This window comes from Osmerus mordax, chromosome 18, assembly GCF_038355195.1.
Source record: "Osmerus mordax isolate fOsmMor3 chromosome 18, fOsmMor3.pri, whole genome shotgun sequence".
Lineage (NCBI taxonomy): Eukaryota > Metazoa > Chordata > Actinopteri > Osmeriformes > Osmeridae > Osmerus > Osmerus mordax.
The window spans coordinates 10,094,719-10,121,520 of NC_090067.1; the positions used below are offsets into that span (position 1 = coordinate 10,094,719).

At 45.1% G+C, this 26,802-nt stretch overlaps 1 protein-coding gene across 3 annotated transcripts; it reads left to right on the forward strand.

Moving 5' to 3' along the window:
- The first annotated feature begins 537 nt into the window (after nucleotides 1–537).
- Nucleotides 538–26,752, forward strand: arhgef2a (Rho guanine nucleotide exchange factor (GEF) 2a). Of its 3 annotated transcripts, XM_067255674.1 has the most exons (29): nucleotides 538–597; nucleotides 4,303–4,417; nucleotides 4,672–4,907; nucleotides 5,724–5,895; nucleotides 6,065–6,173; nucleotides 7,314–7,353; nucleotides 7,663–7,807; nucleotides 15,600–15,762; nucleotides 16,190–16,257; nucleotides 16,489–16,546; nucleotides 16,889–17,021; nucleotides 17,815–17,924; nucleotides 18,112–18,255; nucleotides 18,417–18,667; nucleotides 18,900–19,025; nucleotides 19,313–19,430; nucleotides 19,509–19,585; nucleotides 19,709–19,880; nucleotides 20,127–20,203; nucleotides 20,358–20,530; nucleotides 20,619–20,686; nucleotides 21,386–21,574; nucleotides 22,123–22,221; nucleotides 22,447–22,496; nucleotides 22,705–22,746; nucleotides 22,835–22,885; nucleotides 23,106–23,414; nucleotides 23,543–23,714; nucleotides 24,315–26,752. In XM_067255674.1, the coding sequence occupies exons 3-29, from the start codon at nucleotides 4,672–4,674 to the stop codon at nucleotides 24,383–24,385; spliced, it is 3,423 nt and encodes a 1,140-aa protein (XP_067111775.1). In that variant the 5' UTR covers nucleotides 538–597; nucleotides 4,303–4,417; the 3' UTR covers nucleotides 24,386–26,752. The 3 variants fall into 3 exon arrangements, with proteins under 3 accessions (XP_067111775.1, XP_067111773.1, XP_067111774.1); XM_067255672.1 differs by lacking the exons at nucleotides 538–597; nucleotides 4,303–4,417; nucleotides 4,672–4,907 and having other exon boundaries at nucleotides 5,790–5,895; XM_067255673.1 differs by lacking the exons at nucleotides 538–597; nucleotides 4,303–4,417; nucleotides 4,672–4,907; ... (2 more) ...; nucleotides 7,314–7,353; nucleotides 7,663–7,807 and adding an exon at nucleotides 12,117–12,233.
- Nucleotides 26,753–26,802: the final 50 nt, after the last annotated feature.

Consider the following 26,802-nt stretch of genomic DNA (forward strand, 5'->3'; position numbering starts at 1 on the left):
ATTATTATTAAGAGGCCCCTGATTGGTCGAGGCCCCGGGCTTAAGCCCAGGTAAGCCCGTGCATTAAGGCGCCACTGGATGTGCACCTTTATGTCCATTTATCCACTCAGTGCTGACGTCTTTGACTGTACAGTACTAGTGCCTAAGAGACCAACTAACTTGGGTCTCACAGCATCGATAACAAATCCAACCAAAATTCCGGGGTTAGACACATTTATTTTGCTACCTTATCAGATTTTTCAACCATCGCGCAAAAACCTGATTGCTGACCCAAAAACCTTGTTGTGCGCAGGCGCAGTAAACCCTGGTATTACAATTCGATGTGTAGCAGAAAATGAGAACACCGGTCAGTCAGTAGGAGTGACGAGTGATGACATCGTTTCATAATAAGTGACGACTAAAATGGCAGCGACATTGTAAAGTATAATATGTTACCTTTAATCTATCAGCATTTTAATTAAGAGTATATTTTTACTTTAAAGATAATATAGGCTAAACTTAAGCTTTTCAGAGCTCGCGTGGACTTCTGCATTGAGGGTTCTTTTTCTGACTACAATCACCTCAAGTTCAGCTTTCATCAAATCCCTTGAAAGACAGGTGAGGCTAAATGTTATTGTTTTGTTTTTATACGTACTTTCCCACTGAACTGTTTAACCTGAAATGAAAGTTAGTTCAAAGCCCATGTAACAGACACTTTAGCACAACGCAATATTTAGGATTTACGATAAGCGTATTTTCTACACAAGATATGTTTAGTTGTGTGGCTCCAGCAATGAGTTTTGTACTACCTGGCATTATAATGAGTGCCTTCCGAGATCACACAGCACCAGAGAGTAAACACACAAAAAAATGCTAATGAAGCTTACATTTCGTTCGGCCTGCGGTTCAGTAGACTACTGTAGGCATATGTTATCAATAATGAAATATGTGAAGCTGTTGCATAGGAAATCAAAATGTACTATTGAGAAATTGAGTTGGCATACTTGCTAAGATCAGAAGAATATTGCTGAACAGTAAAGTAGAAAGCCTTTACGAGAATGTTTAAAATGTCAAAGATAAGGGTTAGGGAAAGATAAGACTGGGTGGCTTTGTGTGACCTGTGTGATCTGACAGTAATAACACTTGGGGATATATGTGAATGGCCCATGTTTGAGTGTTGGAGGATGTCCCTTACAAGCACAAGTTATGTGACACTAAACTGTTTTCATTGTACTGGCTCTTACTTTGTAGTGTTTTCTACAGCAAATGGGGTCAGAGCATCTAAACAATGACTAGTGAGAGGAGTGAGGAGGAAGATGAAGGTTTTAAGGGAAAGTCAGAGGCAGGGTGTATAGTGTGTGCTAGAGAGAGAAAGAGAGAGATGTATTTTAGAGAGAGTGCTACTTCTTTGTCAATAGTGGATTTTAAGCAAGGGATCACAATGTTATGAGTGACACAGGAAGTTATCCCTAGTCCTTGTTGTACACTGAGGAGCGACTGTCTGTAACTTAATACCAGCAACACGTCTCTTCCACATTCTTCAACAGCATATCTCATGGATTCAGCTGAAAAGTTCACTGTACTCAAATGCCCCATGAAGAAACACTGAACAGAGGAACTGGTGCCTTCATTCACCTCACCCACTTGAATAAGAAAAGGAAAAAAGAAAGAAAGACAAAAGAGAGAGGGGGGAAGGGTGTGTTTGGGGTGAGGGACTGAGGGCGAGTAACAGTAGACGGGGGATGCAGTGAAGGTACAGGAAGGCAGAGGGACAGAGAGAGGACAAAGACAGGAAGGAAAGAGGTGAAGAAACTGAGAGGTATGTTTCTGCTTCACCTTTTAACATGATCAATATACCACCTTTTGCTTGAAAAGTTTTTGATTAGTAGCAGTATGCTGGCACTGTGACATAAGTGATAGTAACGTTGATTGATAGTTGATTAGTAAATTCTTGGGGAGGGGGTAGCTAACTGATAGTGATTATTTACTTAAAGAGTAGGATTGACAGTTGCAAAGCAACAAGTAGATGTCAGACGCAGCTAGTGCTAGTTGCGGATGTCAGATGCTTCTGTCTAAGTAGGACCTTAAACTTAACCTAGTATGCACATCAGAATCAGAATTCGGTTTATTCGCCATGTATGTTATACAAACACGGAATTTACTGTGGCAGGGAGGTGCAAAACACTAAACATATACAGATCTTAAATTAAGTAAAAGTACAAAAGTGTAACTATTTCTAAGAACTAATTAACTATTTCTAAGAACTACATGAGGAAATAGCAGTCTTCTATCCCTTTTTTAACCATTGGATTATGTGTTGTTGTTGCCCTAGAAGTACATTTGTCATTTTTACAATACAGGGGTCACAGTACTTGTGGACTAAGTTTTGCTTGTTACTTTAGCTGTAAATAGATAACAACCACATTGGCACCTAGAACGAAACTATGTTAAGAAATGGGTAGAAGAAAAGGAGGATTTAGATAGATGGCATACAAGACAGGATTCAACTTGTGTGTTCATATTGGGATGACTCTGGTACCATGGAGACTTATCTCACTACTGTGTCTTGCACACATACATGCACACACACACACACACACAGTAATTAATGGTTGCTCCATGAGCACATATTCTGTCAGATAATTGGGTATTGCTTTGATGAAATCTTAATCTTAAAAGCCATCACGTTACTACACAGTTATTTTCTAGGCCCAGTGCTGAAATACGGAAATAGCCCACACATAACTTCAAAAGAACCACATGACAATATACAACAACCTTTACTTCATCATGACTTGAACTGAGTGGAGGGAACATTTAGAAAAACATTTTAGGTAAGAAAAATACCTGCGGTAAAGAGCAGAGGGGGAGAAAAACACAACGGAATACTATTTTGGAGGATAACATCATTTTAAAGTAGTGTGTATGAAACGTTCTTGATTAGTACTGATTTATCTAACATTTTAAATGTAGTAAATGTAGGGTAGGATTATGTGGAATTCCTTTTCACAGGTGGTTTACTTATAGAGCGACAGGTTAGTAACAGAATGCCAAAGCTTTCTTGGTCAAAACAGGGTTGGAGCAGCAATGTTCATAACAGTGAGTCATGCGTTGTCCTCCCTCTCATCCCGGGTGTGCTTAATAGGGTGTGGTACCTTCTGCAGCAAATCTTTCTTTCTTATCTGAGAGATGTTTGCCCATTGCGTGATTGTATGGTGCAAACCGGTGCTTATCCAAGGAGCCGTCCAGATAGCCAAACAGCTATGCACGTGTGGCTGTGCTCCATGCTGTCTTCACACACCCAACCGTGAGAAGAGGGTTTACTTTCTGACTCAATTAAATACATATAATGCTGTATGCACACTCACTCAGACTCATATAGGCCACACTGTACACAGACTGCCACACGGACGCAAACTCTCACTGATAGAACAAGCTGTACATTTACCTATACACACATATCCACCTTACATTTACTGTGTTGTGTTGTACATCACCGGTGAGGGGAATTTGGTGGCTGTACATTCCATTAACAATTTGTAAAACGTAACATTTGATACATCCTGCATTTACACAATGCAACCACACCCTTGATATAGGCCTATTAGAACAACCCCATATTTGAATGTATGAGTCACTCAAGGATGTGAAGTTATAGGAGGAGAACCTCGTATAGTACTTGTCCTTCGGTGTATTGACTTTCTGTGTAGTTAGTCATCCACATTGTCATGATGGGGAAGTGGTTATTCAGCAGACAATGCAGTCTCTCTATTACTTTACTGTCTTGTAGTCAATCAATTATTAACATGTGTCATTTCTGCCCATTGTGGTAAATCTGTGGTTTAATCAAAGTGACAGCTGTCTACAGCTGAAGCTGTATATTAGACCATGTCATTTACCTGGATGTGGACAAGTCACATTGGTTTCCGGTGTAAAATCTTTGACATTTTATTCATTAAGCAGACGCTAAATGCTTAGATGCGTAATCCAATGCAACGTGCAAATAGTGCAAATGGAAGGTACAGTTGATTTTCACAAGTATCAAAAAAGGAAATATGCTGCTAAGTGCTACTTTGGTTGTCCATAGGCCAAGTAAAAGTATTTAGTCAAATTGAAACTTGAAGAGGGGCGTCTTGAGAGCTCTCTGGAATGACAGTTGGGATGTAAAGGTCGCTCCACCTCTGTGTAGCATGCAAGAAGAAGCATCACTTGGATGGTGCAATGTGATGACCTACTCATGTTCTAATGTACTCATGAAGTACTTAAATAGTTACAATAATTTTGCCATACATGTTTTGTCTGTCATTTTCTTTTTATTCAAAGCACCTGTTGTGGAGGAATTTAGAAACTGTGATGACACTCTTCTGCCAGTAGGGAGAGCAGTAAAGCCTCATTTGGAGTATGGGTCCTTGAGAAACGCTCTTATCTGAATCACAGGGTAAGTTGCTACTGTACATGTTTGCACTGCACTAAGGTCATGATTGTGAGCATGTAAATAATGCAGCAATTTGTACATTGAAATACCACTACTCTTTTTTGCTTCCCACTACTTTCCTAGTCAGTTCAAGCATGCGTGTCCATCTGACCTCTCTCTTCTATTCTCTCTCTCTCTCTCTCTCTCTCTCTCTCTCTCTCTCTCTCTCTCTCTCTCTCTCTCTCTCTCTCCATCTCTCTATCTCTCTCTCTCTCCAGATGCCGAGCACAGCTCCTTCCTCCGCCATCCCTCCTGGCTCTCAGTGTGCCACGCCACCCCCCGTGGCCCCCTGCCCCTCCCCACCATGCCCAGGTCCAGTGGAGGGTGGGGTGACCCTGCGCTCCCCGGCCACACGGCACCTGACCCACCTGGACCCCTGGAGGAGACACAGCTGGGAGCCCGGGGCAGTGGTGGTGATGCAGCAGAAGGCCGACCCGCAGAACGACATCCGCAGGCAGGGGGCGCCATGCACACACCCACCCCTACACACCCACCCACCCCTACACACCCACCCACCCCTACACACCCACCCACCCACACACATACACTCACACACACACATCATAGATAGAAGCCTGAGGGTAAGCAAGAGGTGGCAATTAGAAAAACAAAACAATTATACTTAAACATACTTATTGGGATCTATTTCTTAAACCACATACAATTTTGAGTTTTCAATTCTTAAACCAGTTGAAGCCTGCTGCATCACTTACAGAAAGGCATGGACACAGAAAGTGAGAGTGGAGCACCTTGTGTCCACACTGTGTTCAGATTGACACATACAGATTAGCACGTGCACACTTGTACTGGTACAGCCACACACATGCACACACACTGTCCTGAAAGTGCTCATTGTCCTGGTCCTGCCATCCCTGGGGACGTCACTGTCCTTCCTGCACCCTGTCTCTCACACGCACAGCACAAGATCCAGTCAAGAGAGGAAGAGTTAGGGACACGTTATACAAGAGTTTGAGATAGCATTTGTCAATCTCCATCGCCTTGATCAGAGGCGCAAGTTACAAAACAGGGATTATGGAAACAACCTCTTACCTTCAATCCACTTGGAATTAGTGAGTGGGACACCCTTTTTGTCAAATTCACCGCGTGGTGTATTTCTTATACTCATATCTAACACCCCTTTCCATCTCCCTCCCTCTCTCTCTCTCTCTCTCTCTCTCTCTCTCTCTCTCTCTCTCTCTCTCTCTCTCTCTCTCTCTCTCTCTCTCTCTCTCTCTCTCTCTCTCTCTCTCTCTCTCCTTCTTTCCCCCAGTGTGAGTCTGGAGAACCTGGAGCCTGGGGAGATGGAGAAGGTTCTGGGTTCCGTCCTGGGGACCCGGCGAATGCGGGACCCCCGTAGGACCCCCATCACCCAGGAAGGCTCCCTGTCCTCGCTCACAGAGGAGGAGGTGGGCTTTGACCCACAGCACTACTCTCTACTGGAGGTGAGCTGTCGCAATTGGATCTGTGAGCTGTTCATCATTCTCCTTGCCATGATCTGTCATGAATGATAATGCACGTATCGGACAGGAACAATACATTCATAGTCGATGGACTTTATTTGGACTTTTAGACGTATTGGCAAAGTTCAAATAGTCTTCTGTTGTGTTCCAGGAGCAGGCGAACCAGCTGCAGGGCTGCAGTGCCTCAGCGCCCAGCCTCAGTGTGGAGCGTCGCTCCACCCTCAATAGTTCTGCCCCCCGGCCACGCTCCAACTGCTATGGTAACCCACCACAACACTGAACTCTGGGTCAGGATCGGGATCAGTTCTACTTACCTTTCTAAAGGGTTGAGGATTGGAGTTTAGAGTAGTGTGTGTGTGTGTGTACCTGATGTTTTTTAATTGACCGTTGAAATGGAAATCGACCCCGACTTCTTGATCCTGATCTAGATTCCTTGAACTATTTCTCAAACTCTCAAGCGCATCCTCTGTGATTTCGACACTTTCTTTCTTCAGACTTGTGTTTTTGCTATTGGTGGACATTGTTTATTTTCAGTCAATGGCCATGCCATTGTCTTTTTGTGTGTCTATGTGTGTGTTTGTGTGTGCGTGAGGGAGAGAGAGAGAATATAGTATGAATAACATTTGTAATTAAACAGAAGCCAGTGTGTTTCTTGTATGTGTGTGTGTGTGTGTGTGTGTGTGTGTGTGTGTGTGTGTGTGTGTGTGTGTGTGGGTGTGTGTGTGTGTGGGTGTGTGTGCGTATGTGTCCCTGTCAGCATGTTAGTTTGTTTATGCCTGCATCTCACTGTGTGTATGTTTTTGAATGTTTGCATGGTTGTGTGTGTGCGTGTCTGTCTGTCTGTGTGTGTGTGTGTGTGTGTGTGTGCGCGCAGCAATGCGGAAGCTCTCTTCCTGTGTTTGTTCTGCAGTGGCTCTGGACTTGTCGTTAGCCAGCAGCACAGTTACACAGCCAAGCAGCCTACATTTGTCTGCTTTCCCACCATCTATCTGCCCTCTTTCACTCCAATCTCTTTCACTCTGAATCTTCCAAATTACACATCTTTAGGAGGATCTGTGTATGATCAAGTCCTTTTAATACTTAATGTAATTTCTCTGTAACTATATAATACTCCATCCTTCTAAACTATTTTCCTCTTTACGTCAAACAACATCAGTCTGTGCACTTGGCAAGTTTTCTTTTTCTTGGAAGATTGCACTGCAGCTACTGAATGAGCATCAGGTGAAGTCCAGAATAGTTCCCTGTGTTTTGTGTCGTTTAGTTAAGAAATGTCTTTCTGTTTTGAGCTAGCCTTGTTCTGCTGAGTTTGTAGTTAGCTATCACAGCTACAGCTCTTGCGTGAGTTCCAACGAGTGCTGGGTGTTAATGTGTTCCAATTTGTGTTTTCTTTTTTCTTCCAGAGACTTTACCACACTACCAACTCGGAGGATCCACGCAGAGGTAAGTCTCATTGTTTCCCGACTGCTTCCTTTGCAAACAGCCGTCTCCATTTCGGTTCTGTTTCTCCGACACGCACAGCAGACTCCATTCGGGATCACATTCTGTACAGGAGGGAGCCCCCATGCTTGAATTGAGTTTCATGTCCCTACCAGTATTGTTCATGTCCCATGAAGTGGGGATGATGTACAGAATGATTCTGGAATATGTCTTCCCTCCACTTCGTTCACTGTCTTCCTCCTCTCTGAGTCTTTCTGTCCCTCATCCGCTCCCTCCTTGGTGTCTCATCCCGTGTCCCCTCCTCGTCCTCAGTGTGGGTAGTGACCTGGGGCTCCTGCACTGGGAGAAGGAGGGAAGCTGGACGGAGATCGAGAGAGGGGAGGACAAGGAGGAGAGGACTGGCAGCCCTCTGGAACGGACTCTCAGTTTCTTACGCAAGATGGCGGGCAATCGCAAGGTACAGTACAGACTATCTTTATTGATTTCTTTGTTACTTTTATCCATCCACTTTGATGTCTTTTCTGCTCTCTGACTTCCACTGGAGCCAGTGAGGGTTGTCAGTTTTCCGCGATGCTATGTCCTCTTTAATCAGTCGAACTATGTTCCATTCTGAACATGTTCCAAGTTGAACCCGGCCTCTGTCAATGCGCAGTCTGATACCGGAACATGATAGCAGATTTTGCACAACTGCCTATTAGGCGCTATTAAGGAAAGCATTGCTGACCCCCAGCAGAGGGCCGTCTTTAACTGTGCCGTGCCATGTCACTGCCAGCTCCCCCTCAGTTCCCTCGCTCTGACGCAGTACATCTGGAACGGTGTTCGTACCACTGTCGTCATTAGTTTCGTGGGTCAGCGCCATGCTACGTGCTGACTCACTGTTGTGTGATTCAGTAGAAACGTCCTGAGTCACATAACTCAGATTATACAAAAATGGGACAGCCTAAGCCAAGAAGCTACTGTGAGGGTGACTCAATCATTTGTCCTTTTTTCCTGGGCCTAAAACATCCTGTGCATCACACATACATGCACACACACACACACTCACAGAGTTTTGTTCTGCACAAAACTTAGTAGTTTGTAGTTAATAGGGTATATTTTACCAATTGGTAGTTCTAACAAGATTTGAAGTATGCTGTATGTTTGTTTTTATTTTCTAGCGAGTAATAGCGTGTTAGTTCTCTGCAGGCTGGTGGTGTATTAGCTGGTCTCTCCTTTGAACTGACTGGTTGTTAACAGGAAGCTGTCCTCAGGCTGGATCAGTTGAGTGCTGACAGATGACATCATAAGCTTGTGATAAAACAGTCCTCCAGGCACAAGAAAACTGCTGTGAATGTGGTGTGTTTGTGTATGTGCATGCGTGTGTGTGTGTGTATTGTCACCCATGATATTCCACAAGGTCCACTTCACTATGGGTCACACCAACAGGCTGTCATACTGATGTGACAGATTACTAAATACTTAAAACGCATTTTGCCTATGTTATAGACGGAGAGAAAAAAACAGCACAAAACAAATTTTGCGACAAAACCAGCTACCCACGCCAGTGACAACATGAAGGTTAAATGTACTCTCCAGTCCAGTAATCCTGGCTTTTCAGGTCTCTGACATTTTACATTTACATTTAGTCATTTAGCAGACGCTCTTATCCAGAGCGACTTACAGTAAGTACAGGGACATTCCCCCGAGGCAAGTAGGGTGAAGTGCCTTGCCCAAGGACACAACGTCAGTTGGCATGACCGGGAATCGAACTGGCAACCTTCGGATTACTAGCCCGATTCCCTCACCGCTCAGCCATCTGACACCTTCATCACACCTCCTCTAGTGTAAAGGTACCTTCTAAAGAGCATTGAAAGCACTCCACACTCTGGGGGTCTGCAAGCCTCAGTAGTTTATTGGGGTTTAGTGTTTGTTATTATGAGTCTGGAACATTCTTTTTCTTTAGATGTGGATTGGACCAATTAGTGACACCTACTTCATGGTTGGTTATTGCATGTGCGGTGTGTGGAACTTCATTGTCTATGCCTACGTGTAGTATCAGTGTTCAGCCTACCAACCTGGTTGTGCTGGTAGTGTTTTTGAGGTGGAAGAGTGGGCGTGTTTGATACTGTAGGTGAATGAGCCCCATCGTGTCTGTCCCTCTCTTCCTGTGCCTATACGAGTAGGCTTGTGTCGGAATACACGTTTTTTTTAATTAGCCAGTGCATCCTGTAGCCCTGACTAGATCTCCTGTCTGTTCCCTCTCCCATCTCTCCCCCCCCCCTTTTCACACACACAGCCCTGGTACCTGTGCTGTTATTTTGGCCCAGACACCCAGTGTGCATTGCTGGAGCTGAGTGACAAGGTTTGTGGGTGAAGGCTCCCAGCACCTGGTCATTATCTCACTGGAGCGCAAGCTGTGGAGCTCTGAGACACCTACACATTATAGACCCAAAATACACTTAGTGACAGGAGTTCACTCGTGTAAGCACATACACACACAGACAGCCAGTACACACAGGGACACTTGTGTACACACAAACATACAGACAGAACCTGATTTACACAACTCACCCTACAACATCCCCACCATACTATACCCCTGTCTCTACAGTTATATACACACATACTTTCTGCTCTGTCCATGCTAGTATTGCAGATACACTTTAATACACACACACACACACACTCTCCCTAAGTGGCACAGCTCTGCAGCGGAGCGGTAACCCACGGCAACGCGCCGATCTGGCACTGGCCAAATCCAACAGTTTGCTGTCAAGGAAAGGCCTGATAGTGGGGCCGCTCTGCCACATGTCACACTGCCACTCTGTCAATCCACAAGAGTTTGTGTGTGTGTGTGTGTGTGTGTCTGTTGCTAGTGCCGATTAGCACGCCCTTGAATGTCAAAAAGACCCTTCACTCCCACACTGACTCACTGAGATAAAGCCTTATGCAACACCAGCATAAGCATGTGGTACATATAGAGGTAGGGCCAGATAGCGGACAGTGATTCCGTGAATGATTTGAATCTTGGGACAACTCCATCCTACTGTAGTGGGTTACTACCACCTAGAAGGGGAGCCAGATTTCAGCCTAGTATCAATACACAGTCCAGTTGGCTGTCACTGACCATATCCATCCCCTGACAAAAAGACATGAATGGTATATTCATGTACTCATGCCCTCGAAGCTTCAGATAACATAAGGTCATGACTGAGTAAACTCAAAGGATGAACTTCACACACACACATACACACAATTTTGGTCACAAATGATAAAAACCTTAAACATTCTTTGACCAAAGAGCCCTTTGTTGGATGATGTTGTTTTCTGTAACTCTAAAACACAAGACTGGTTGTTTGTTGGAGAAACAGAGAAATTTGACAGGGGTAGAGGTACTGCAGAGAGAGAGAGAGGAGTGAGGGAGAGAGGAGTGGGGGAGAGAGAGACAGAGAGAGAGAGAGAGTGGAGGGAAAGAGAGAGAGAGCAAGAGAGAGAGGCGTGAGGGAGAGAGAGAGGAGTGGGGGAGAGAGACAAAGTGGGGGGAAAGAGAGACAGAGAGAGAGACAGAGAGACAGAGAGAGAGAGAGAGAGTGGGGGATAGAGAGAGTGGGGGAGAGGGAGTGGGTGAGGGAGAGTACAGAAACTGCTGTGTGGATGTCCGCCCACAGAACAATCTGTCCTCTTTAACTTCGATCCTTCTAATAGATGGTTATATTTATCACTAGTCAAGAGAGAGAGATGGAGAGAGCTGAGAGAGAGGGAGAGACAGAAAGAGAAGATGATGTGGCGATACAGGAAAATGGTTCATAAAGTAAATATTTCAAGGTCACTGTGTCAAAGTGAGAAACACTTCTTCTCAAAAAAAGGTATGTGTGAACCACAAAACAACAAATATAAGTTCGAATCCCCATTATTGCATTCTCTAATAGAACCAAAGCAAAATGACCATGTGTTAAATCTAAGAGCCACTGAAGAAAATCAAGATAAAGAAGTTCATGTAAACTATATTTCATATTTCTGTAATTCTCTGTGCATACTGTCTCTCTAACTCCAGCTCACTTTGAGACTGTAACAAACTATTTATATTATTAATTAATATAACTCCCACCAACCAGACACAGCCAGAGTGCTGATCTGGCAGAGCAAGCTGGCACCAGATGTTGTTGAGGCAATGTTGTCATGGACACCAACCCCACCCACCCAGAACTTCACTCATGTACAGTATAAGACTTGATGGAAGTGGTTGCTACTGTAGTAAACCTGTGGGTTTCCAATGCATCTGGTTTCCGCACACTTTGAATATGCCAGTGTTTTGATTGTAATTCATCTAGTTGTTCATCCAGTAGTTTTAACAACTTTAGGAATCAACTATTTTAGAGGCATATCCTACTGTGCATTTGACACAGTTGTGTATATAACACTAACTTTTAAAAGAGACTCATGCCTGACTTCTAAGGTTAAATAAAAAAAGTTACGAGCATGTGTCATTCCAGTTACAGGGAGATGCTGCTGCGGTTATGCTTTAAGGGTTGGTTTTGAAACCAGACCTCCTCCAGTAGGCGCGGTTTTGGATGCTGCGCTCACGATATCTAGTGTGGAAAAAAAGAACACATCCTAATTTCCTGTATGAGAAAGCCACCGATAAAGCACCAGCAACGGCGAACCTTAGGCAGGGGATACCTAACTGCTCTACCGTGTTTCTTTCAGTTAAGAGTAGGCTACAACCGTTCTTTGCGATTGATAACTAGTACCGCACCAAAAGCAGATAAAAAGCCCCGCGTTACAGCCAGAAGAAATACGCCTCAAAGATTTATCTTATTTTAACGGATCTGGATTTCAACATGTCCAGAGTCGCAGATTTATCGAAAATTCGACAGGAAAGGATGAGGGAAATCAGTTTGCGGGTGAGTTTGACAAAATTATTGGATTAATTGGTTGGTAATTGTGTTTTACAATAGCTTATTATTACAATAATATACCATTTTGTATATAGTTAAAAACGGTATACAGGCTGAATCAGGATAAGTATTCCGTTTATGAACTATCAAAATGCAGCTGTAGCTGAAGCTGCTGGTTTAAGGAAGTTTGCGCAACAAGAGTGCAGTAACTTGGCAAGAGGAACAGACGCACTCGGCATTGTTGGCCATCCCCGGTACAGCTGGTTTGTCACTTTCTTTTCGGTCCACTTATTACGGTCACAATAATAAGACTGCACAAATATATACTGTATATTTGTGTCTGTAACGGCCTATGTGCCTGTAAGTGTGTGTGTGTGTGTGTGTGTGTGTGTGTGTGTGTGTGTGTGTGTGTGTGTGTGTGTGTGTGTGTGTGTGTGTGTGTGTGTGTGTGTGTGTGTGTGAGAGAGAGAGAGAGAGAGAGAGAGAGAGAGAGAGAGAGAGAGAGAGAGAGAGAGAGAGAGAGAGAGAGAGAGAGAGAGAGAGAGAGAGAGAGAGAGAGAGAGAGAGAGAGAGAGAGAGAGAGAGAGAGAGAGAGAGAGAGAGAGAGAGAGAGAGAGAAGGATGGAGCGTGCACTGAACCACATGGTCAAAGATACCGGTGTGCTCGCGCTCATGAGGGCATCCGCATAGGAAACACTTTAACCTGATCCATTTGACATGTAACACATTATTCATCACGCATGACATTGGATTCACAACACGATGGGATGCTGCATTGTATTCACAAAGAAAAGTGTACAGTATCAGAAGACAAGATAATGAAAATTAAACAGTAGTACTTAGTTCATCTACTGGATCCGCCCAATGTTCCCTGTCTCTGTCATGCTGTGTCTTAGCTGCAACGGATTAGTAGACATGAGTAATGTTCCTGCCCTCCTGGACAGCACTGGTCTAGGCATGTGTGGGTGTCTCATTTTATTGAGATGCTCTAGCAAGAGTATATCAGAGTGTGTTCCCTGTGTGTGTGTGTGTGTGTGTGTGTGTGTGTGTGTGTGTGTGTGTGTGTGTGTGTGTGTGTGTGTGTGTGTGTGTGTGTGTGTGTGTGTGTTTGAGCAGTTAGCATAGGCTTCATGTGCCTTTTTTACATGCTAAGTTTATGTCAGTATGTAGGCCTTTGAAAAAGGACACGGTGCGTGCGTGTGTGTGTAAGGTATCTGGATTCATGCAAGTTCTTTATTGAGGTGAGTGAAGCAAGTGTGTGTGTGTGTGTGTGACTATAGCAACGGTTGCCATAGAAATGCCACTCTGTCGGTGTGATATTATCTGCTTTCTCCAGCACAGTGGATAACTGAGAAAACCTTGGCTTTCCAGTTTCATACAGTAAGCCCAGTCAAATATTACACCCAGCATCCACTCACTGTAGTTTACACAGAAGGTATGAACAGCGCTTACCAGGGTCAAATGACTCATTGATTTAGAGGGGGGCCCTGATATTCTGTAGACAAGACATTTCTTTCTCATTGAGTCTTGACATGCAAGCGAATAGAGTTTTACATTTTATGATATGAAATTCACCACACTTACTGCAGTACATTGGTCATACACAGTCATTATCCTGAGTTTACATTGGGGTGATTTGTGAAGAAGACGATTCCCTTTACCAGAGGTTGACTAATAATCTTAATTTCCTGTATAACAGGGCTGCATGTGCACAACCTCTGCACATAATGTTCGAACCTGGTTACACAAACTAGTTTCCTCTGAGGGCAAGGTGGGAGGGAGAGACTGAATAGTGCAATCTATAGTACACTGGGGAAAGTGTGTAGGAGAATGTTTGTAGGCGTGAATGTGTTTTGGAAGAAGAGGACTGAGGGCAAAGGACTGCTCGAGATGGGAGGGCAAAAACAAGAGGAAGTGGAGAGAGGTGCAGGATATGACATCAGACAGTGAGCAATGATGAGTAATGATCAGTAAGGGCTGAGATCTGTCTGTGACCATACACCTCAATGGATCTACTTTCAGTTTGTGCTCTATGAACCTCCAGAACATTCCAGTACAGTGACCTTAACTTGCAGAGTGTGGTAAAAAGACTGGATCTTCTTATCGTTCTCAGGGTCCAGATTCTGTCAGCCTCGCGTCCTACTGTGTGTTATGTCGGTCAGGGAGACTAAACTTAAATCCACCCCAGGCTCCACTCTGCCCAGTGTACCTCCAGAGAACAGAAACCAGGCTACAGGGCCACCTCAATCCACACAGCGGTAGAGTTTACTTCCAAACTGGAACACACACATCTCCTCTCTCTTTCTCCCACTCTCTCTCCCTCTCTATAGACAGGTCAACAAGGTGTGTATACACTGTATATATATACAGACCTGTGTTTGTATGTTCGTTAGTCATTAGTGAGTTAGGGAAGGGATTTCCTCTCAGAACATATGTACGTGCTCCTGCTGCTAACACCTCTGATGTTTTAACGACAGTGTAAATGTCAGTACCTCTAGAAACACTGAATGTAGTACAAATCTATAGACATCTTTATCTCCCTACCACCCTGCTCTGGATAAGAGCGTCTGCTAAATGACTAAATGTACCACCCTCCATCCTAAGTGTACCCACTCTCAGACCAAAGCTAATTCTAGCTTATAGCACATTGACAGATTTATACTAAAAACAGGGCCTGCTGCCTTTTTTGTCGGCCTACTTTACAAAATTTGCCTTACATCATTAGAGGATCCAACTAAGTATGGGTGAAATTTCTAGATCCTTTGGTTTTTTTGCTGTTTTGCTTGACCCTGTGGTCGATGTTTATCAACCTTCCTGTTTCATAACTATGTGCATGTGAGGATCACATGGAGCCTCTACTCTTCCTCTCAAATCTACCCTTCTCACTGCACGAAGTAACCGATGGGCAGAAGGGACAGAAATAATAGTAGGAGGTGAAGAAAGAGGGTGAAAACAGAAATCAGTTGAATTGAAACTGTTTAGCAATTGTGTCTTTTGAAAACAGAGCATTTCAGAGCTCTTTCTCTGCCCCTGCCTCTCTCTGTTCTCAATTAAACATTGTGGAAGAGGTGTTTCTTTACATACCCTGTTCTTTCTATCTGTAGCTGTTACCTTATACACGCTTAACCCCACCCTCCATAGCCTTAAAAAGAGGAAGTCTGCACTGTGTGTTGTGTTTCCTGTGCGAAAAGTCAACATGATATGAAACTCAACATTCCATGCAAGACACACGTGTTCACCGGCTCTTCTTCTACTTCACAGGTTACAGCAGAATTTCTCTTCCACCCATTGTTTTTCAGTATATGAGATCGACCAATCAGATCACTGTTGTTTATGAGGGAGCCTCTGTGCTGTGTTTGGTGTCTTCTTCAGAACAAGGAGAAGGAGCGCATGAGGGAGCGAGAGAAAGAGGCTCGGGAGAGGGAGGCTCGCTACAGCAACGGCCACCTCTTCACCTCCCTCACCATCTCTGGTACCACGCTCTGCTCAGCCTGCAACAAGAGCATCACCGCCAAGGAGGCCCTGAGCTGTCCCAGTATGTATTACCTCTGCCATCTCTTCTAATACCACTCTAGCTACAGTACGACTGGATTGGAATTGTACTTTGGTTGCCGTTTGTTACCCAAGATATGATTGTAGTATTGAGTTTTGCTCTCCTCTCTAATCCCATCCATTTGACAGCACTAAATCCACATACTTCAATGGAACACCTCTATGGGTTTTTTTTCAAAGGAAATGTGTGTTGGAGTAACGAGGTCTCTACCTCCCTTAGTTCTGAGTCTGACTTCCTGACCTAGAACCCTGCACAGGAAGTGAAACTGATTTGAAACAATGGAAGCAGCAGCCAGGAGGAGATGAGACAGAAAAGGAAGTTGGACGAAAGAGAGGAGGTTAAAAAAAAAGAGCACAGAAAAGAAAACTTTGAGAAATAAAGTCACTCATTTGTTGTCCAATACTTACAGCCTGCAACGTTACCATCCATAACCGCTGTAGAGACACACTGCCTAACTGTGCCAAGATGAAACAGAGGGTAAGATCCCTTTACACAATATGGTGTGTTTGACAAACACATCTATTCATACTAAATATTCACTGTGTTCACTGGGTACATACAACAATGGACATTTTTATTTAAATCTGTGTTGTTAAACTTGGTTAAGCTTTGCTATGTTTTGCTTACTCATGTTGACCGTATGGTATAGTCTGCAAGATGCATTGTAGCTAGCTAGCACATGTAGCTAAACTCTCCTCATATCCACAGCAACAAAAGATGGCTCTCATGAGGAACAACTCCTCCAACGTTACTCTTCGCACCAAAAGTGAGTCTAAACGCACCAACGAGTGGCCCACACATACACGACATGTTTGATGGAATGGCAAATACATGTTGAGTCATTGATATCAAACTGCTCCTCCTCTTCCTTCGCCTCACCCCCGTGCCTCACCCCCCTGCCTCACCCCCGTGCCTCACCCCCCTGCCTCACCCCCTGCCTCACCCCCTGCCTCACCCCCGTGCCTCACCCCCGTGCCTCACCCCCCTGCCTCACCCCCTGCCTCACCCCCCTGCCTCACCCCCGTGCCTCACCCCCCTGCCTCACCCCCGTACCTCACCCCCCTGCCTCACCCCTGTGCCTCACCCCCCTGCCTCACCACCTCCCCAGCCCCCCTGATGCGGGAGCGGCCCAGCTCGGCCATCTACCACTCAGACAGCCTCCGCCAATCCCTGCTGGGCTCCCGTCGTGGACGCTCCGGCCTCTCCCTCTCCAAGAGTGTCTCCACCAATAATATTGCAGGGTGAGTTCTGACTCCACCCACATATCCTGTGCTCTAGAACCGGGTGGAGTTTTGGAGATCCCCTGCTAAGGATAGGTGGGATTGCTACACTGGAGAAAGAACATATATTGTTGGAACCAAATTGTTTGGTCAAAATGTTGGTGGTGTGTGTGATTTTATGAGTACCCTTTGGGCTTAGTCCATAAATAACCTAAAGTTTAAAGGTTTTACGGTTTTAGCCTAACACCCTTTCAAAAGAATTATAATTAAGATAATGATAATAACAATAGACCACAAATAGAAATAGAAAACAAAGCCAACATGAGAGAGGTGTGATGTTGACAGACACATTTTAACCCATGCATGACGACTCATCTTTGTGTGTGTGCGTTTGTGTGTCAGGACACAAGCATGAATAGTGTAATTCACAGTGGTCATTGATTGGTATGTATTGTACATTTGTGCCATTGTAATTGTGTTTTGTGTTGTGTCTTTTATGTGTGTTTGTGTTTGTGTCTGCTTGGGTTTCTGCTCCCTCTATGAATGTTCTTGGTATGCTTGGATTTATATCTGTATTTGTGTGTTTGTTGTGGGTGTGTTTGTACATGTGTATAAATGTACACTCAATGTCTTTGGGTGAATCCTTTTGTTTGGATGGATGTTATTTACACATGCATGTCATGTATGTGTGTGTGTTTGTACGTGTTGATGTGTGTGTTTGTATGCTTCTATATATGTGTGCTTGCATGTGAATGTATATCTCTGTGTCTTGCTGCCTGTGTGTGTGTGTGTCCTGGTCCATGCCTCTGTATAGGAGCCTGAATGATGACTCTCCCCTGGGCCTGCGCAGGATCCTGTCCCAGTCCACAGACTCCCTCAACTTCAAGAACAGAGCCATGTCCATGGAGTCTCTCAACGACGAGGGTGAGACTGAGCTCTGTTCAACACCAGCCAGGTCTCCTGACAGACAAACAAGTCTGTCTGGAAACCCACCAAGCCCTTTGTTTCGGACGGCTGTTTGTATTTGTGATTTGATCAATGTTGTCGTCTCTTGCTGATCCAAACGTTTGGATGGATGAGAGGTGGATGTAACGTGGACGTCTGCCTTCAGGAGAAGTCTACTACGCCTCGATGCTGGAGGAGATGGAGATAGAGGGGCGGGACTTTGAGGCCGACTCCTGGAGCATGGCGGTGGACTCCGCCTACCTCCAGACGCATCGTAAAGACGTCATCAAGAGGCAGGACGTCATCTACGGTGAGAACGCCCCCCCCGACAATTGTACTTCCCGCCTTTGGAACGGTTCTTCGATTTGGCTTCACGCGTGGCCGGGCGTCCGTCGCCTGGGTTCCTGAACATCTCTTCACCAAAACGCACGTGTAAAAGTTTGACCCCCCCCCCCCCCCCCCCCCCCCCAGAGCTGATCCAGACGGAACTGCACCACGTGCGCACGCTGCGCATCATGGAGCGGGTGTTCCGCCAGGGCATGCTGGAGGAGGTGCAGCTGGAGCCGGGCGTGGTGCACGCCATCTTCCCCTGCCTGGACCGCCTGATGGCGCTACACGGGCGCTTCCTGGCGCAGCTCCTGACCCGGCGCAACCACAGCCTAGAGCCGGGCTCCTCGTACAACTTCACCATGCACCAGCTGGGCGACGTGCTGCTGGAGCAGGTAACGCACGGGACACGCGCGCACTGTACACGTGCACTGGACATGTGCTGCACACGCGTGACGCCGCTCCGCCCACTTGAAAGATTCTAGAGTTTCCCTGAGACTCAGGATTCCCTGAAACCCTGAGTTTCTGTTTGTGGAAGCGGTGCAGAATAAAACGCTGCACACACAGTTGTTGCGGCTGAAGACCGCTGTTGTCAGCGGTTAATGACTGTGTGTGTGTGTGTTCCAGTTCTCAGGCCAGTATGCTGATGAGATGAGGAAGACTTACGCCGAGTTTTGCAGTCGACACCTGAAGGCTGTAAAACTGTACAAGGAGCTGCTGGCCAGAGACAAGAGGTTCCAGTACTTCATACGGGTGAGCACACATACTTGCTAGTTCCCTGAATATTTAAGAGCAAGAGTTATATAAACACGGACTCTAGCAACCTAGCCTTGAACTGCTGACATCCAGCCAACCATCTAGACTTGATAATTGTAGTGTATTTGTAGTGTATTTGAATTTTTTCAAATCTATATTCTGAATTTAGAACTGAATTGAATTTGTAGCTTGACAGTGAACCCTATGAGCAAATCTCTCTTTCCTTCTGTGTGTTTCCAACACACTCTCTTGTTCTCTCTCTCTTTCTTTCTCATCCTGGTCAGCGGGTGAGTAGAGGTCAGCTGCTGCGTCGCCATGGTATCCAGGAGTGCATCCTGTTGGTCACCCAGCGCATCACCAAGTACCCGGTCCTATTCCAGCGTATCCTCGACAACACCAAAGGTGAGCCAGACAACCTGTGGGGTTGTTTCACCCCTCGACGCAGGGCCACTTCTCACACATCCTCTCTTCCTCCACCAGACAACGAAGAGGAAGCTCAGTCGTTTGTCCAGACTCTGGTTGCGGTCAAAGAACTGCTCAGCTCGATCGACCAACAGGTAGCTACGTAAGACCCTGCTAGCATGCGTATGCTCGCCGCAGGCCAACCTATAAGAGAGAGGGTTAGTGTGGGGACCCTTGAGACACAAACACATACACGCTGTCCCTGTGGCGTGGGCCAGGTTCTGGAGCTGGAGCGGACCCAGAGGCTGCAGGAGATCCAGGCTCGGTTAGACCCACGAGCCGAAGCCAAGGTGAGAGATGGGCAGCTGTTCCGAGGAGGCGAACTGCTCAGGAGAAGGCTCATCCACGAGGGCACGCTGCTCTGGAAAAACCCTGGCTCCAGGCTCAAAGGTAAGTGCTGTGTGTGCCTGTGTGTGTGCCTGTGTGTGTGTTTGTGCCTGTGTGTGTGTGTGCCTGTGTTTGTGTGTGTGTTTTCTGGAGAGAGATGATTTAGGGATTTGTCTCCTGACAGTTCTAGACCTAGTTCATGAGTTGATGCTCAATGTTTGGGTCAATCTTTCACATTGGATAGTATTGCAGCAGCTGTAAAACTGTTAACACATGTAAGGATGGTGGCATTTGTGTGTTTGGTCATAGATGTGCAGGTCCTTCTGATGACAGACATCCTCGTTTTCCTGCAGGAGAAAGACCAGCGATACATTTTCCCATCTCTGGTATACACATGCATTCATCACTCATTGATCTTATTGATAGTTTATCAAACATAATTTATGTGATCTATGCTATTTTATTCTCACTTTGTATTCCCCTTTCTCTCTCACTCCCCCCCCCCTCTCTCTCTCTCTCTCTCTCTCTCTCTCTCTCTAGGATAAGCCTCCAGTCTTGTCTCTGCAGAACCTAATACTGAGGGACATAGCCAATCAGGAGCGAGGTCTTTTCCTCATCAGCGACTCCTCCCCTCCAGAGATGTATGAGGTTCACGCAGCTTCGAAAGAGGACAAAAACACCTGGATACGCGTCATTCAGCAGACAGTTAGGAGGTGCGTAACCCACACACCCAGTTACACAAACACACTTGTATACGCACACACAAACGCACCAGCTCACAGTATGTCGTTGTCCCTACAGTTGTCCATCTCGAGAGGAGTTTCCTCTCATAGAGACTGAGGACAAGGCCCTTCTGAGAAGACTGAAAGGTCGGCACTCAAACATCACACATGCTGCCACATGATGCTAACATGGCAAAGGATCACTCAGGTTATGTTAACTACAATGTAACTACACGGCAATACGTTTAGTCAAAACATTGTAGGACATAGGAATTGCTATAAGCCCAGTTGGGAAAAGTGAGGTGACGTGATGGATATATCAGCCAGTTCCTCAGCCAGGGCTCTCCTTCCTCTACCTCTCTCCTTTGCTGTTTCTATCTCTCCTAGCAGTGCCCGCAGTACAGCATGTAGTTCTCTGTCAGTGTGTAGGAGGACAAGTGTGAATCCACCCTCCTACACGGTGGAGGAAGGCATCTATACTGGATATCCATCATCTCTATCTCTATCCCTCTCTCTCTCTCTCTCTCTCTCTCTCTCTATCTATCTCTATCTCCCTCTCTCCCTCTCACCCTTCTCTTTCCCTCTCCGTTTCCCTCTCTGTCTCTCTCCTTCTCACCCCTCGACTCTCACTTTCTCTCTCTTTTTCCATCGTGGATTTCTCCATTTTACATATTTCATCTTGAATCAAAAAGTGACGGTTTTACGTCAAAAGTTCTATGCATGATTAAGATATACCTCGACGGCATTACACCTTTCCACAATGGAGTCAATCCATTGGTAAGGAACCACAGTTACTGACCCATACATTTGAATGTAGCCCTCTGTTGATGTTTCTCCTCCTCCCAGCTGACATCCAGCAGAAGGACCGAGAGGTGTTGGAACTTCTCCAGGAGAGGGTCACCCTTTTCTCTGACCTGGCCGAGGTCACGGGGGGTCAAGAGGTCACACTGCCCCCCAACTCCCGCAACCTGTTCCGGGCCGACACGCCCCAAGCCCCCCAGGGAGAGAAACTACTCATGGACGCCATCGCAGAGGGTGCGCTAGTGGGAGGGGAGGAGAAAGACATCAATTAGAGAGAGAGAAGCAGGCTACGTGTATAATGCTACAGATAAAGGGAGGGGTGGGGGGTTTCCAAGAGAAGTGATGACAGACAGATATCACTAGAAAGAGAGATGAGTGTAACTATTTATCAACTAATGACTACTGCTATAACCTTTTACTTGAAAGATTGAGTGTCACATTGCTATTTTATTGGCCACGCACTTTATGTAACCATAAGCTGGCAGAATGTCTTTGTCACTATGCTACTGAAGCCCTGTGCAATGTGCTGGCACAAGATGGCTGCCAGATGGATATCATTTGTGGTATGCCCTTTAGGTAGCTGGGATCTCAGTTGCCTCTATACACCAAGCTATTTCTAGACAAGCCAATAATTCAACTATCAGTCATATGAATTCATCACATCCTAATTTCATTGTCATGGAGTCCTAAATTACATTTTTTTTCATTTGATGATACATTGGGTCTCTCTCTTATTATACTTGTACCATACTGATGATGCTACATGTGTTTGTGTTTGTCAGTGGACAGGCTGAGTGAGATCCTGCTGGGCTCAAACTTTGAGATCCCTCTCCCCTGCACATTCACCAGACAGCAGAACCACACGGGGGCGCTAGTGATAAGTAAGTCCCTTCGTCGCTAGTGAGTTGCAGGTGATTATGCTCGGCACATATTGTACTACATGTTTTACCTTGATAAGTAGTACCAGCTGTCCCACTATATACACATGTAAGGATATTGACGGACTGGATGGTCATGTTGGTTACATTTACATAACGTTAGATATACATACAGTGCGTATGGAGAGTGCAGTAGATGATCAGGTTTGCTTGTTTGTTTGATCTCAGATGGTCAGGAGATGGTCATCAATGGAGCCAACGAGGCCCCAGCACCAAAGGTCAGGTTCTTTAGCTGTCCATCGGTCAGCAGAGGTGGACCTGTGGTCATAATATGATAAACCATTTCACATTGAAATTGATTCATTCTTGAACAAATCAGTGTGTAAGTCATTGGATATTTTGGGATGATTAAAAGCGATTTCCACTGATTGTGAGTCGATGGAAGTAATTCACAGATCCTTGTTAATTTGTGTTTAACTATCACAGGATCGCAATGGGAATCAAACAGGAGAAAAGCCGCCCAATGAGGTGAGACATTAACCACAGCTAAGCAGCTTGATCTTTGTGTTTCAACTAGATATCAACTGTTTAAACAGGATGTATGTGTGTCTTGCAGGAAGTATGTCAGAGGCTGGTTAATCTTAGTGCCCATCTTCACGCTCTCCAGGTCAGGTTACTTTTCATCTTTATCGTTATGTGTACAACTATACATGGCTATACTCTGTTAACTTGGCCATATGTCATATTTGACCAAAGTTGCGCTGATCCCACTAACAGGCCTTTGCCTGTTTCACTTTCATGGTTAAGAACTGGTTTATTTCTTTCAGCAGAAGCATCGGGCTAGTTCTACACACTCTCTATTTACACGAAACATGTGCTTCTCCCAGGCTGCTGTGATAAAGCAGGACTCCATCCTGGAGCGGCCCGAGGCGGCAGCCCCCGCGGGCAGGGTGTGGCGCTCCCTGTCCCGGGACGCAGGCATGGCTGAGGCCAGCACGGGGGCAGCCATCGGGGAGCTGACCCTGCTGCAGAGACAGCACAGCCTGCTCCAGGAGGAGCTGGGCAGGCTGAGAGGGGCCGAGGGCCGGCTGAAGGACAGTGAGAAGGCCCGCGTCCAGCTGGAGAGGCAGGTCCGCGACATGAAGGCCAACAGCACCCCCGTCGCATCTGCGGAAGGTCCCGGAAGCTCAGAGAAGGTTGCTGAACTAATGTGTCTGTTTTCATTCCATTGCACAGTCATTTACTTTTTGGTGGGAGGTGGGAGGGACTTACTCGACTATCTTAAACTTGTAATCTTCCATTTCATATCTGCCATTGGTTCTAGACACCAACTCCACGCAGAGGGAGTGAGACAGCCCCCAGCGGCGACGCTGCATTGGCTGGCCAGGAATCCGTCGACCAGTCAGACGGCCTGCAGGACTGCAGCGATGTGGAAGTGGACGTGACGTCAGACGAGGAGGATGAAAAAGTGTCACCGCGCTCCGAGAGCCCCCGAGGTCAGAGATACAACTTCCTACTGTAGATGAGCGAAACATGACTGGACGTAGCTAAGAGTTAAACTCTCTCAATAAACTCTCTCATATAATTCCCTGTGTCCGAGACATTCCGTTGAACGTAACTGAAAATATCAGACGATGCGTTTTTCAAGAAGCGACATCCACACTGTGGTATTATTAGTCAGAAATGCACTTCGGAAAAGATGGGATTCAACTTTGCCCTCCGTAATGCTAATGCAGGCCCACACACACACACACACACACTTATATAATACATCGATTAACACAAATACATAACTTTCTTCAAACACACACACAGTGCAGTGTGTGTATGTGTGTGTACACACTGAACCTTACCTCTATTTAATGCTCTCTCTGTTACTGTACTGTACGCGTGTGGGAGGATAAAGCTTTTCTGTCTCTATCTCTGTCTTTCTGTTGCTCTCCCCATCTCTCTATCTGTATCCTGTTCAAATATAATGTAGAAAAACACAGTGCTGCTGTCCCTGTATGGTTGTACTACTGTGACCTATACAAGGCATTGATATAACAAAGGTATGACAGAGTGGAAGTTGTTTAACCATTTGACTTTTCTTTCAGATCTCCAGGACATTCCAGAAGAGAGCGAAGCAGGAACAGACCCACGAGATCCTAACGTGTCACATTGCTAATGACCGCTATTCAAACATGGCCTTCAAAATATTTGGACCCATTGTCACTGAAAACCGACTTCCTACAATGGGCCGAAGAAAATTAGTTGTGAAATAGTCTTCCTCTTTTAACTAAAAAAGGAAGTAAAATATTCTATATAGTTTTTTTTCCATGGCTTAGCTTTATAGAGTACACAACCTGTGGCAATATGTATGACATTATTTTGTGTTTCGCGTTTTGGATGATCTGGATTTATGTGGCTTCATTTTGGAATCATCAGTGGACTAATGAGGACCAACCAAAGTGGTGTTTCTAACAGAAGGGGGAGGAGTCAAGCAAAGATGGTTTTCCAAAGAAGGATATGCAAGATATGGACTATACATTTAATAGCCCTGTCTGGACGTTCAATCCTGATCGGTTTGGGAAAGACTTGCAGTATTATGGGCATTTTGTTTTTATGTTTGGTTGCCTGGTAAATATTTCCATAATATGATGTATGAAAGTCATTGTATAAAGGGACCCAGTACATACACACATGGACTCACAGACACTGTAATGGATACATGTCTTTCACCACTTGAATCCTTTACATTTTAGTAATTATGATTGTCAACACTGTTTATGATGCTTATGCTTTCTACTTATTTATTACTCTATTTAAGCAAGTAATCCAATTGTAACATCTTATCAAGAAAGGCTGAATAGGAAGATAAATAAGAAAAACTGTAGGTGCACTAATGAAATTGGATCTCTGGTTTACAATAAGTTTCACTTATGTTAAAATAACTATATTCATTTATTGCTTTTTCTGTCATGAGAATTCTTGTAAGAGTCGTGTGTGGCTTGCAGTAATCTTAGGAGTTCTTTCAAATGGAATGTTATCCAATTGGTAAGTCTTACACTTAAATAAAGTTGTACTGTATTTTCTGCTTGCGGACTAAAATGGACAACAAAGACAGTGTATTGAGGTGAATGTTCAGGAATGTAAGCCTCTTCGACTTCCTTCGCACTTTGTGATCCCCATAAGGAATACAGAATTCAAGGTTAACACACTTTTAAAAAAGCCTTCATTTTTCTTAGTAAAGCCACTTTTGGGACTATGTTCACACAACGGACAACCAGAAAACCCTCATACTTGACTATTGTTCCTTTCAGACAGGAATTAGGCCTACTTATTTCTGTGTCATTGTAATTTCTGTTGTCTGTAACTCTGACAGTGCCATATTTTACTTTATTGTTTATAAATCCGGATGAAAAGTGCAAAATACTGTGTTTGGAAGGATAACTGTACTGCATGCAATTTCTATACAAAGCTATGACACATAGATTGTGACATCCAATATGACATTGACATGTTTTCCTGTCTACAATCTGTCCATACTTTCTGTCCGTTTGCTATTTTGTAGAACTGGTAATAATTGTCAGACTAACCTTTGATGACAAGAAAGGCTATATTGGTCAGCTGACCTTCTTTATAAGATAACGTTTGAATTGTTCCTTCTGAACTCTTTCCTGGGGCCCATGCGTTTCCAGTCTGACCTTTTGAGTGGACTTATCTGTCTCCTATCCCTAATGCACAACTCATTCCAAACCTCTCACGTCAGCAGGGAGACTGATCTGAAACAATAGCTCAAATGTATTAAACCCTAAACCATCTACCACATATTTTGAATATTTTGGGACACCCACATAGAACACAGTACCCCCCTCCGCTTTTCATTGTGGGCTACCATCTCTTTACCTTGCTCTGTCTGTCCTTGCTGTAGCTCCCCTACACCACACTCCTCACTCTCTCTTTTGTTCCCATCTCAATCTCTTGTTCCATCTCGCCACAACCTGGCAACCATCTTTGACAACCAAAGCTTCTTCTCCCTTTCCCTCATCTCTTTAGTCTATTCCCAGAGACAATGTCAGCCCGGAGGCGTGTATTAATATCCCCAGAGGGGTACATAGCTGGCATAGTCCCTCCCCTGACCCTCTCCTATGGTCCCCTGTGCCCCCAAACACCCCATCCATCACTGTGGTGTCCCCTCTACAGGCATAGCACTGTTAGCTGGGCCCGAGTATGGCGGCTTGGGAGAGGAACAGAGGGAGTAGGGTTACGGGGAAACTGCTAGCTATCCATTCTCTCTCTCCATCTCTCCTTCTCTCTCTCTCTCTCTCTCTCTCTCTCTCTCCATCTCTCCTTCTCTCTCTCTCTCTCCCTATCTCTCCTTCGTTCCTAAGCCAGCTAACCCGCTTCATAATCCAAACAGTAGAAGCCGTTGTTTTGGCATTTGTCTTTATCTAGGGGTAGAAATTGGTTGGCAATACTTAAAATCGTATGAATAGTGTCACATTTACAATAATATTTGTATGTATTGTAAATAAAACATACAAAATGCAATTCAGAGGTTAAAATAGATTTGGGTGTACATTTCTTGTATTTGGCACGTGT